The sequence below is a fragment of the Dipodomys merriami genome, unplaced genomic scaffold (assembly GCF_024711535.1).
Source record: "Dipodomys merriami isolate MVZ:Mamm:240054 unplaced genomic scaffold, mDipMer1.0.p SCAF_12, whole genome shotgun sequence".
Lineage (NCBI taxonomy): Eukaryota > Metazoa > Chordata > Mammalia > Rodentia > Heteromyidae > Dipodomys > Dipodomys merriami.
In genome coordinates this window covers 46,892,249-46,904,945 of record NW_027202493.1, presented here as the reverse complement: position 1 = coordinate 46,904,945, position 12,697 = coordinate 46,892,249, and the positions used below count along the sequence as shown (strand labels likewise).

At 61.9% G+C, this 12,697-nt stretch overlaps 1 protein-coding gene across 1 annotated transcript in view; it reads left to right on the top strand.

Moving 5' to 3' along the window:
- Window positions 1-12,697, top strand: part of Myom2 (myomesin 2) — a 60,282-nt gene that overhangs the window by 30,139 nt on the left and 17,446 nt on the right. Inside the window, exons 17-25 of the mRNA XM_070016829.1 lie at window positions 552-673; window positions 2,448-2,635; window positions 4,658-4,784; window positions 6,089-6,267; window positions 7,626-7,740; window positions 8,332-8,488; window positions 8,579-8,685; window positions 10,483-10,527; window positions 11,593-11,729. Of these exons, the coding sequence (XP_069872930.1) occupies window positions 552-673; window positions 2,448-2,635; window positions 4,658-4,784; window positions 6,089-6,267; window positions 7,626-7,740; window positions 8,332-8,488; window positions 8,579-8,685; window positions 10,483-10,527; window positions 11,593-11,729 (1,177 nt within the window). The remainder of the gene's footprint in view (window positions 1-551; window positions 674-2,447; window positions 2,636-4,657; window positions 4,785-6,088; window positions 6,268-7,625; window positions 7,741-8,331; window positions 8,489-8,578; window positions 8,686-10,482; window positions 10,528-11,592; window positions 11,730-12,697) is intronic.

Below are 12,697 nucleotides of genomic sequence, written 5' to 3'. Positions count from 1 at the left end.
CGCCCACAGCAGGGGATGGCAGCTGGATGACCCCGCAGCTCGTGGCCGGCAGGGGCAGCAGGGTGGTCAGGGTCAGAGGCTCAGGTGGTGGTCTTGAGCAGGATTTTGCAAGTGGGAAATGAATGCTGCTGACTATGAGAGATCCCGGATGGCGGCTTAGCTTTGCCAGGTCTCTGCCACGGGCCGAGTGTGGACGAGAGTGCTTTCCGCATCATTTATTCTCTGATTTCCTCCCGTGGGAAAACCCAGCCTGGGGCTGGTAAAGAATGGGATGGGCGCCGGGTGTGGCGGGGCAGAGCCTGCCCTCCTCGCTGGTGAGCGCGCCCACCTGGGCCCCGTGTCCACAGCTGGCCCGTCTCCTTTGGTTTTAGATCACTAGGGTCCTGTAGACCAGGAGCTGGTTGTCATTTGATGACAGCCTGGTGAGCCAGAGGAGCCCGAAAACGCCGAGTGGAGCAGCCCCCAGCAGAGGCTCCAGCAGGGCAGAACGGAGCTGTTGCGTTTTGGCTCCTGCTCTGAGACCCGCCCTGCCCCCCCTCCTTGTTCTTCAGGTTCGTGGTGCACGGGCTGAGCACCGGCGAGCAGTACATCTTCCGGGTCAAGGCCGTCAACGCTGTGGGGGCCAGCGAGAACTCGCAGGAGTCGGAGGTCATCAAGGTCCAGGCTGCCCTCAGTACGTGGTTTCTCTAGACATCGTCATTTGTTTGTGAGTGAACGTGGCACTGTCCAGCCCCTGCAGCGCTGACGGAACTGCGCGCTCGCTGGCCACTTGTCTCTGAAGTGCGGGTGTGAGGGGAAATGAGTGTAGGCTCACAACATCCAAATTAGAGATGGCAGACTTCACTGCTGGCCGCTCAGTCCCCAACAGCGGCCTCGTGTGGACCCGCCGCTGTGGGACGTCCGCCTCCCCTCCAGACCCAGACTGCATTGGACTCAGAAGCGCCCACCGGCACCTGGTGCTTCTGTCACCTTGGGCCTTCACTCGCGGTCAGAGATGGTGAAAAACGCCTATTTCTAAGCTAAGGTTTTTAATTAGCATACGTTAGTGGCCTGGGTGGCTGTTCGTTTATCCCTTTTGCACAACACACAACACATCTCCCCCCCTCAGCCTCTCATCCCCTTCTTAGAACATTTTCAATGGGTTTTGCATTCTAGGCTCATCAGTCATACAAAGTACATCAGCCATATTCACCTGAAAAACTGTCTGTTATTGTAATCAAACAAGGTCAGAAGTCCCATTGGAAGTTTCTCTGTCAGCGTACTGTGTCACTGATGGCATGCAGGAATGTTCTGGAACACCAGCGTTAGTCACAGTAGAGTCTTCTCCTGAGAGAAGTGGCCAGCCTTGTGCGTTTCATCCCGTCCCATTTGTGAACACTTTGGGAAGCTGAGGCCGTCCCCCAGTGCCACCCCCGGGTTCCCCGCACGGGGCGCTGCCGCTCCGAGGTGGACCCAGGGGCACAGCCAGCCCACCACCTTCCTCTCCGCAGGAGAGGTGTGCAGCCGTCCCCACGTCTACCACCCGGGAGCCAGCGATGGGTGTGTCCCGGGAGGAGCCGCGCTCATTTCTGTCCCTCGCTCTCCGGCTCCTCAGGGTCGGGGGACTGGACGTGCTAGGAAGGGCCCCCACCCAGCTCGGTGCTCACAAGGCACAGTGCAGGCCTGCTTGGGTGGGTCGGGCAGGCTGTTAGAGCACATGCAAGTCCATTAGCGGACGGGCACCATGTGCCCTCTGGTGAGGCAGAGCCCCAGGGCTCTGTCCCAGCAGCTTAGGAGGCTCCTCTCGGTCCCCGGGGGCCGGGAAGGCAGGGTCTCCTCTCCAGGGTCCAGACCAGCGTCCAACAGTCCACTAAGCTCGTTTAATCCACAAATTGTCAGGTGCTTTTTTTTTTTTTTTTTTGGGTCCGGTCATGGGGCCTGAACTCTGGGCCTGGGCACTGTCCCTCAGCTCTTCAGCTCAAGGCTAGCGCTCTACCACTTGAGCCACAGCGCCACTTCCGGCTTTTTTCTTTTTGCTTATGTGGTGCTGAGGTATCGAACCCAGGGCCTCAGGCATGCAAGGCAAGCGCTCTACCACTGAGCCACCTTCCCAGCCCCTGTCAGGTGCTTTTAGGAAGAGTGAGAAATACACTTTCTTGATAGACTTCTTATCGTAAGGGTGTCATTTCAGGGGAGTTAGTGTTTGATGAGTCAGTTAAAGACTGCATTTCTTTTTGGGCAGTGCCACCCTTCCTGAACATACTTTGAAGAAGCTGTTTTTAAGGAGAGACGGGTCCCAGCAGGGTGTTAGGGCCGTCAGGAGCGGGCTGCGTGTGGGTGGTTGGGGAGCCGAGAGGCGGGGCCAGCCCCCTCCCCTCCGTCCCCACTGTTCGGGGGTGGGCTGGTGGCGGCATCTGAAGCAGGGGGCTGGGACGCAGCAGCTGGCGCTCACGTTTGTGCCCTGGCAGCCGCTCCGTCTCACCCGTACGGGATCACGCTGCTGAGCTGTGACGGCCTGTCCATGACACTCGGCTGGAAGGTGCCCAGGTTCAGCGGCGGCTCGGCCATCCTGGGGTATTACCTGGACAAGCGGGAGGCTCTGCATAAGAACTGGCATGAGGTCAACCCTTCGCCCGTCCAGGACAGGATCTTCACGGTTGGTCTTGAGTTGTTTGTTTCCTTTCCTGGGTGACCGCTGCCTCCGGCAGACTCCAGCCGGCTCAGAGCGCAGGGTGTGAGGTAGTTTGATATGGGAACAGAGTGGATTAAAAACCCGGGCGTCATGAGAGCATGCCTCTGGAAGGGGCTTCGGAAACTTCTCTCCTTGAGAAGCCCTGAAGAAACAGGGAGACAGTGATTGAGTGGATCTGATGCACACCAGCCCTGGCCCTTGTTCTGAGCTGGCCCTGGGCCCCAGGCCCCAAGCTCCAGGCCCCTGTCCTGAGCTGTTGTTCTGAGCTGGCCCTGGGCCCCAGGCCCCTGTCCTGAGCTGGGGTCCCCAGCCCTGGGCTGTTGTTCTGAGCTGGGCCCTGGGCCCCAGGCCCCTGTCCTGAGCTGGGGTCCCCAGCCCTGGGCTGTTGTTCTGAGCTGGCCCTGGGCCCCAGGCCCCTGTCCTGGGCTGTTGTTCTGAGCTGGCCCTGGGCTGTTGTTCTGAGCTGGCCCTGGGCCCCAGGCCCCTGTCCTGGGCTGTTGTTCTGGGCTGGCCCTGGGCCCCAGGCCCCTGTCCTGAGCTGGGGTCCCCTGTCCTGGGCTGTTGTTCTGAGCTGGGCCCAGGCCCCTGTCCTGTCCTGGGCTGTTGTTCTGGGCTGTTGTTCTGAGCTGGCCCCAGGCCCCTGTCCTGTCCTGGGCTGTTGTCCTGAGCTGGGCCCCGGAAGGCAGAGACCAAGCCACAAGGGGTTCTGTCCTGGTGCAGCCCGTGCCCGGGCTGGAGCTGGACAGGGCCTGGGAAAGAAGGTGATGCTCTCTGCCTCACTTGCCTGTTCCCCCTCTGAGCCTCAGTTGCTCACCTGAACCATGAGCTGAGCTGATTTCAGCTGGCCCGGTGCTCAGCTAGCCTAGAACTCAGCTCTCCTGGTGCTCAGCTAGGCTAGAACTCAGCTCACCCAGTGCTCAGCTAGCCTAGAACTCAGCTGGCCCGGTGCTCAGCTAGCCTAGAACTCAGCTGGCCTAGAGCTCAGCTAAGCTAGAACTCAGCTCACCCAGTGCTCAGCTAACCTAGAACTCAGCTGGCCTGGCGCTCAGCTAGCCTAGAACTCAGCTCTCCCAGTGCTCAGCTAGCCTAGAACTCAGCTCTCCTGGCGCTCAGCTAGCCTAGAACTCAGCTCTCCCAGCGCTCAGCTAGCCTAGAACTCAGCTCTCCCAGCGCTCAGCTAGCCTAGAACTCAGCTCTCCCAGTGCTCAGCTAGCCTAGAACTCAGCTCTCCCAGCGCTCAGCTAGCCTAGAACTCAGCTCTCCTGGCGCTCAGCTAGCCTAGAACTCAGCTCACCCAGCGCTCAGCTAGCCTAGAACTCAGCTCACCCAGTGCTCAGCTAGCCTAGAACTCAGCTCACCCAGCGCTCAGCTAGCCTAGAACTCAGCTCTCCCAGCGCTCAGCTAGCCTAGAACTCAGCTCACCCAGTGCTCAGCTAGCCTAGAACTCAGCTCACCTGGTGCTCATGCACCTCATCATCCCTGTGGAAGGTGTGGGCTCACAAGAGGCTGGAATGAGGGATTTAGGCAGTCTTAGGAGCCTCACCCTGGCCTCTCAGAGAATTCTGCTTTGTGACGCTGGTCCCCAGCTCGGCTCTGGTGAGGGGGAGCCTGGCGCCCGTGTGTCTGGTGTTGATCTCTGGCCTTTGGTGGGAACTCCCTGGCTTTCAGGTGAGGGTGGCCGAGGCTAGATGTACGAGGGCAGAGTGGGGTTGTCTGCACCCCGGGACTTGTGATGTTTGTGGGTGTCTGCCACTCCCCCCTCATGGCCTCACCCTGGCATCGGGCAGGGCAGAGGTGGGACAGATGTGGAGGCTGCCCGTGACTGGCCAGCCTGAAGGTGGCCTTCAGCTGGCCGAGTCCCCTTGGCTGACCCTGTCCCTTCTGCCAGTCGTCCGCTTTCCAAACCTGTCACAAACCCTCGCCACCATCGAATGCAATGCCCCCTCTATTTCTGGAAGCCAGTAATCACAGCCAGAATGTGCACAGGTGGAGGGCTTGACGGAAGGCTTGCTGTACGAGTTCAAAATCACTGCCTTCAACCTGGCCGGGATGGGTCAGCCATCGGACCCCAGCGAGCACTTCAAGTGTGAGGCCTGGACAGCGCCAGAGCCCGGTGAGTCGTCGTGCGGTGGGCGGCCCCCGCTGCGGGCTGGCCAGGCCCCGTGCAGGCTGACCGGAGGGGCTCCGTGGCGGGCCGGACACCTCCTGCGAGCAGGCCGCCATCCATGCGATGGATCATGGTGGGATTCGAGATGCCCGCGGGGGGGGGGGCAGTCTGGGTCAGGTGCAGCCAGGGGCAGGAGGTGGCAGCCGAGGACTCCTCGGTGGGAGGAGGGTGGCCGAGTGTGGCCCAGGGACAGCAGCGTGCCATACGCCCCAGACCCAGGACCCAGGCCTGGCCACTTGCTCCTCAGGAGCCTCAGACACCAAGGGGAGGGGACGGTCCCGGCAGGGGGGGACGGGGCCCAGGCAGGTCACCATGGAGACAGCCTCTCAGCGCTTGCTGCGTGGGGCTTGCGTCCTCCAGACCCTGGGGACCTGAGGCCTCTGGTCCTGAAAAGCACCTCCGTACCTTAAAACTGCATCTGCCAGCTCTCCAGTACGGAGCCCCTGCTTTCTTTGTGCCTAGTTCAGAAAACAAAATGGAAGAGGCAGCGTGTTCATAATTTGAGGGAGCAAAGCTAACTCTGAAGCTGTTCTGTAGGCCCTCTGCTTCTCCTTTCCTTCCCTCCCCTCCTCTTTCCCTCCTCTTCTCTTCCCCCCTCAGTTCTTCCTTCCTTTCTTTTTCCTACTTACCTTACATGATTTTTGGCCCCTTAGAAAGGGAGCCAAGTTGTAGAAGTGGGTGGGTGTCCAGAGCCTTCCTGCAGCTCAGTATGGCCTGGGAGCAGCATGTGCGGGCTGCGGGTGATCTCGATAAGGGTGCCACCGCTCGCCTCCCTGACTCCGCAAAGCCTGTCTACAGCTGTGGGCTTTGTGGTCTTTGGAGCCTGGAGCTGTGGCTGTGGTGGCTGCAGGGGGGGATGGGGTGGAGCTGTGGCCATGGTCCTGGGGGGGATGGGGATGAAGGCACAGAGCTATGGCTGTGGTCCTGGGGGGTGATGGGGGGCCAGAGCTGTGGCCGTGGTTCTGGGGGGGCAGAGCTGTGGCCGTGGTCCTGGGGGGACTGCTCAGTGGAGGCACCGAGAGCCCCCCCCCCCGCCGCCGGCAGCGTTTCTCTCTGAGGTCTGCTGGCTCACGAGGAGGTGGCTGGAGTCACTGGGCACACCACCATCACCGGGAAGCCCGGTGGGCTGCAGGGGCCCTGGCTGGCACCTTCCGGCCCAGGGTCATTGGGAGGCCTCTGCCAGCCCGCAGTGGGCTTGGCGGGGGGCTGGGGTCCCGGAGTGGCTCGTGCACGGTCCTGTGTGCCCCCAGGTCCCGCCTACGACCTGACGTTCTGCGAGGTCCGGAACACCTCGCTGGTCATGCTGTGGAAGGCCCCGGTGTACGCTGGCAGCAGCCCGGTCTCGGGGTACCTCGTGGACTTCAAGGAAGAGGATGGCGGCGAATGGAAGACCGTGACTGAGGCGGCGACTCCAAATCGCTATCTGAAGGTGATTCGCTCATTCCGTATTTTCTTTTATCTGAAAACACTTTTGGTTCCTGTAGGAAACTGGCTCAGGTCCCCAGCTGCCTGGCACAGTGCCCTGAGGAGCTGGGGTGGGAGACTCCACAGGGCAGCGAGTGCCGGAGCGGCGGCACCAGCCGCACACACCGCACACACCGGGGCCGGTGCCCGTGTCACGTACACCGGGTATGTGTCCGTGTCTGTGTCATGTGCACCGAGTATGTGCCCATGTCTGTGTCAGGTGCACTGGGTATGTGCCCATGTCTGTGTCATGTGCACTGGGTATGTGCCCATGTCTGTGTCAGGTGCACTGGGTATGTGCCCATGTCTGTGTCATGTGCACTGGGTATGTGCCCATGTCTGTGTCATGTGCACTGGGTATGTGTCCGTGCCCGTGTCACGTACACCGGGTATGTGTCCGTGCCCGTGTCACGTACACTAGGTATGTGTCCATGTCTGTGTCATGTGCACTGGGGTGTGTGTACATGCACGTGTCATGTACAATGGGGTATGTGTCTGTGTCATGTACACCGGGGTACATGTCTGTGTCATGTACAATGGAGTATGTGTCCATGTCTGTGTCATGTACACCAGGGTATGTATCTGTGTCATGTACACTGGGGTGTGTGTACATGCATGTGTCGTGTACAATGGAGTATGTGTCCGTGTCTGTGTCATGTACACCAGGGTATGTATCTGTGTCATGTACACTGGGGTATGTGTACATATGTGTGTCGTGTACAATGTTGTGTTTGCTCAGCAGCCCTGGTTCGGAGACCTCCGTGTGGTGTGGCTGAGGAATATTCTGCACGGAGAAGCCCGCTTTCCCTCCCTTTGAGAGAGGCCCACAGCTGGGCCAGGCCCTGCTGTCCCGGGGCCAGGAACAGACTGTGTCCACGCAGGACAGCTGCACAGTGTGAAGCGAGCCCTTTAGATGAGCCCAGCCACGACGCAGGAGCCCGTGTGCACACATGTACACATAAGGAGAGACTTGATTCTGACGTGGCTTTTTCAGTTAATAGTCATGTGTAGATATGACTTAGTCCCATAGGACTATGTTACACATCAACACCAAACCGCAACCAGTCAGTAGGATTTAATTTTGTGTTTTCTTCAGCCGAGGAAGAGTGAGCAAAGGAGGTTCCCAGATCCATTTGTTCCTGCCTGCGAGGCTGTGTGGCTGAGGATCTCCTTTGCTCTCTGCTGCTCTGTTGCTCCGTCCAGCTCTTCAACCGGAAACCGAGTTTGGCCAGAAGGAAGGCGTGCCCCTCACGGGGCGGGGGAGGGGCGGAGGCAGTGTTGTTTGTGGTCTCCCGCCTCACCCCTTTCCCCTGTTGTCTCAAGGTGTGTGACCTGCAGCAGGGCCAGACCTATGTCTTCAGAGTCCGTGCGGTGAACGCCAGCGGGCCCGGGAAGCCCTCAGACACCTCGGAGCCAGTGTTAGTGGAGGCCCGGCCAGGTGAGCCTGGCCCCTCCGCCGGGACCAGAGATTACTGTGTGGCGCTTGCGGCAGGCAGTGGGCGTGTGTGCACGTGTGGCTTCAACCCTCCCACTGGCTGGCCAAGCTGAGCAGGGCCTCTTCCACCCCTGCGTTCTAAGAGACAGATCCTGACTGGCAGGAGCTGGGTCGGGTGACTGTGTGCATCAGAACACAGCAAACCGAGCAAGCACCTCCACCTGGGCAAAAACCCAAGCAGCCACCGCGGAGACGGTGGCGCGGGCGGTGTGAAGCTGGCTGTGTGTGGGCGTGGGAGGTGGGTCTCGGGGAGGACAGGTGGCCAGGCCAGCAGCCCCGCTTTCTAAGTGGGAAGGACACGGGGTGGGGAGCAGTCAGAAGCATGAGGAGTTAGCATGGCTGAGCAGGCCACCACACAGCCACCGGCTGCTGGGAGGTTCTGTGGGTTCTTTTGTGGCTGTCACGACAGCGGTGGGCATGAAATGAGAAGTGATGATTCGGTGAAAGATGAGCCCTCCTCCTGGGCCACCTCCGGACCCCAAAAGGAATCCGGAGGGTGTGGAATTCCTGAGGCTCCTGGGCTCTCGTCCACAGGCACCAAGGAGGTCAGCGCCGGTGTGGACGAGCAGGGCGACATCTACCTGGAGTTTGACTGCCAGGAAATGACCGACGCCTCCCTGTTCACATGGTGCAAGTCCTACGAAGAGATCACCGACGAGGACAGGTTCAGGGTCCACACGGAGGGCGATCGGTGAGTCCCCTGGAGCGGGGGAGCCGCACCCGGGAGCCCGGGAGCAGCCAGCAGACACGGCTGACACCCTGCTCTCCTCCTCATTTTCAGCTCACGTCTGTACTTTGTGGCTCCAGATAAAGTGGACATAGGGACATACTCTGTGTCCGTAAGTGACACGGACGGTGTGTCCTCCAGCTTTGTTTTGGATGAAGAAGGTAAGAGCATCCTGGCACAGGCCTGTTGGTTTTTACCTCTCCCACCTTCTTATTTATGCTTGTTGCTGTAGCTGGGATGGCAGGGACATACAAGCATGCCCTTATTTTTCCATGGAGATGGGGGTCTCTGAACTTCAGACTAGGGTTGAACTGTGTTCTCCTGATATTTGCCTTGTGATTGGTTGGACTGTTAGGCATGAGCCACCATGATATCCAAAGGAAAATGATTTCTCATGGCCAAACCAAACCCCAAGGGTAGTTTACACTTGCTCAGAAAGAAATCTACTGTTTTCAGTTCAGATAGGATGTTTTACCTTGATAACCATCCTCTAATTTCTGAGTTCTAATTCTAGGAAGGGAAAAGGGAATTAGGGAAGAAAGGAGGTAAAAAGAAGGGAAGACAGAAGGAAAAGAAGGCAGGAAGACTTAGGAAGTAATAAGGAAAGGAGAGAAGGAGAAGGAAGGAAGGAAGCAGAGGAGCGAAGCAGAGACATTGAGAAATGGCTTAGAGCTTTAATTTCTCTGAGCTTTCTCAGGAGCAGAGCAGCTTGGTTTTCCTGTTTGCTGCGGGGGGCGGGGGGAAGCCCTTGGGCTGTCCCTGCAGAGGCCGGTGTCCCAGGGCTGCTGCCTGCGGGGCCCAGCTGCCGGCCTCAGCCCTGCCAGCCTCAGCCCCTCCGGCCTCAGCCCTGCCAGCCTCAGCCCTGCCAGCCTCAGCCCCGCCAGCCTCAGCCCCGCCAGCCTCAGCCCCGCCAGCCTCAGCCCTGCCGGCCTCAGCCCCTCCGGCCTCAGCCCTGCCAGCCTCAGCCTCTCCGGCCTCAGCCCTGCCAGCCTCAGCCCTGCCAGCCTCAGCCCTGCCGGCCTCAGCCCCGCCGGCCTCAGCCCCTCCGGCCTCAGCCCTGCCAGCCTCAGCCCCGCCAGCCTCAGCCCCACCAGCCTCAGCCCTGCCAGCCTCAGCCCTGCCGGCCTCAGCCCTGCCAGCCTCAGCCCCGCCAGCCTCAGCCCTTCTGGCCTCAGCCCCTCCAGCCTCAGCCCCGCCAGCCTCAGCCCCTCCGGCCTCAGCCCTGCCAGCCTCAGCCCCTCCGGCCTCAGTCCTTCCAGCCTCAGCCCTGCCAGCCTCAGCCCCGCCAGCCTCAGCCTCTCCGGCCTCAGCCCTGCCGGCCTCAGCCCCGCCGGCCTCAGCCCTGCCAGCCTCAGCCTCTCCGGCCTCAGCCCTGCCAGCCTCAGCCCTGCCAGCCTCAGCCCTGCCGGCCTCAGCCCCGCCAGCCTCAGCCCCTCCGGCCTCAGCCCTGCCAGCCTCAGCCCCGCCAGCCTCAGCCCCACCAGCCTCAGCCCTGCCAGCCTCAGCCCTGCCGGCCTCAGCCCTGCCAGCCTCAGCCCCGCCAGCCTCAGCCCTTCTGGCCTCAGCCCCTCCAGCCTCAGCCCCGCCAGCCTCAGCCCCTCCGGCCTCAGCCCGGCCAGCCTCAGCCCCGCCAGCCTCAGCCCTGCCAGCCTCAGCCCTGCCGGCCTCAGCCCTTCCGGCCTCAGCCCCGCTGGCCTCAGCCCTTCACGGGCTCTGTCTCCTCCCCCTTCCCTTCTCTCATCTGCCAACTAACTTTCGTGGTGCCAGCACCTTGATTGGTTGGTGATGGAGTGAGTGAGTGGCCACGAGCCTCTTGTTACGCGCTTGTGGAAGCAGCATCTGGCACAGTCCCCACGAGCGTCACCAGTCAGCCTCACTCCTGCTTAGCTTTGCTGCTGTTCACAAGCTGCTGAGTGTCCAGCTCAAAGCCAACCACTGCATTTTCCCCTTACCTTTAGAGCTCGAGCGTTTGCTGGCACTGAGCAACGAGATAAAGAACCCCAGTGAGTATGCACACAGGACGCATGCGCGGGGGCCGCCCCAGCAAGGATGCGCGCAGGCGCTGTGAGGCCTTGGCTGCAGGGATGGCCCCCAGGCCTGTGCCACACACACCCCGGACCCCCAGGCCTGTGCCCCACACACCCCGGACCCCCAGGCCTGTGCCACATACACCCCGGACCCCCAGGCCTGTGCCACACACACCCCGGACCCCCAGGCCTGTGCCCCACACACCCCGGGACCCCAGGCCTGTGCCCCACACACCCCGGGCCCTCAGACCTGTGCCACACACACCCCGGACCCCCAGGCCTGTGCCACACACACCCCGGGCCCCCAGGCCTGTGCCACACACACCCCGGGACCCCAGGCCTGTGCCCCACACACCCCGGACCCCCAGGCCTGTGCCCCACACACCCCGGACCCCCAGGCCTGTGCCACACACACCCCGGACCCCCAGGCCTGTGCCCCACACCCCGGGCCCCCAGGCCTGTGCCACACACACCCCGGACCCCCAGGCCTGTGCCACACACACCCCGGGCCCTCAGACCTGTGCCACACACACCCCGGACCCCCAGGCCTGTGCCCCACACACCCCGGGCCCCCAGGCCTGTGCCACACACACCCCGGACCCCCAGGCCTGTGCCCCATACACCTTGGACCCCCAGGCCTGTGCCACACACACCCCGGGCCCCCAGGCCTGTGCCCCACACACCTCGGGCCCCCAGGCCTGTGCCCCACACACCTCGGGCCCCCAGGCCTGTGCCCCACACACCCCGGACCCCCAGGCCTGTGCCACACACACCCCGGGCCCCCAGGCCTAAGAGCGTCCCCAGGACGGGCGCCCCCAGCCGGGGTGCTCGGGAGCTGCCCATGGGGTCTGGAGGTTTCAGGTTCCCCGCGGCCGCGAGGCTGACACAGGCTTTGGCTTCACCGGTTGCCTTCCAGGGCCAGTGTGCAAGAGCCCCGGGCTCAGTGTCTCTCCAAGGGACACGGGGGGGGGGGGGTGGGCAGGCCTGCCTGACGCGGCCCTCCCCAGCCCTCCCTCTGAAGTCCGGCCCCTCTCTCCCCAGCCCTCCCTCTGAAGTCGGACTTAGCCTATGAGATTTTGGAAAAGGGCCAGGTTCGCTTCTGGCTCCAGGCCGAGCCGCTGTCTGCGGACGCCAGCTTCCGCTTCGTGGTGAATGACAGGGAGGTCTCGGACAGCGAGGTGAGTGTGCGTGTGCGCCGCCAGGCCATTCCTCCACACAGCGCATTTGCACGTGCTCAGCCTCAGAGTGCTCCCCTTAAGACAGGACCTGGCCCAGGCCGGCCCTGAACTCACAATTCCCCGCCTCCATCTCACAAGTGCCTGGACGGTGGGCGGTGCCCGCGGGCGAGTGTGCAAAGAGCCCTGGATGGTGGGCGGTGCCCGCGGGCGAGTGTGCAAAGAGCCCTGGACGGTGGGCGGTGCCCGTGGGCGGGTGTGCAAAGAACCCTGGACGGTGGGCGGTGCCCGCGGGTGAGTGTGCAAAGAGCCCTGAGACCCGCTGTCCTCCCTGGGGGGCGGGTGTCGAGAGGGCCGGGCCCGTGTTTGCTGTCTCCTGCCCAGGAACGAGTGCGCTCCGGGAGACGGCTCCCGGGGTCTCTGTCAGGATGCACTGGAGATGGCCCAGCCCAGCGTCTTTCCCTCTTCTGCCCCTTTCCCTCCGTGCCAGTGCTGCTGCTGGCAGAGCTAGCCCGCTCCGTCCTGATCACATACACACGGTGTGGCTCGTGGCCAGGCTCGTGGTGCTCCGGGAGTGTGTGCATGTGCTCAGCACACGTGGTCAGCACTGACTCCTAGTCTCACGGGCGGTGGGTGGGATGGTGTGTGGCTGTCATCCGTGGAGATGGAGTCATCCCCCAGCCCTGCGAATGGGAGGGCTGGCTTGAGGAGGGAATTGTGCATCGCTCCCTGGTGGGTGGGAAACCATGGTGTGCACACGGGATCTGAGCCACCATGGTCTGATCAAGGCGTCAGAGACACCTCTGAGCAGAGGTCGTGCCGTGAAACAGGGTTTAAAGGAACTGTAGCTTTTTAGTCAGTTGTGGGGCTTGAACTCTGTACCTGGGCACTGTCCCTCAGTTCTTCAGCTTAAGGAGAGCACTCTACCACTTGAGCCACAGCGCCACTTCGGGTTTTCTGTTAGTTAATTG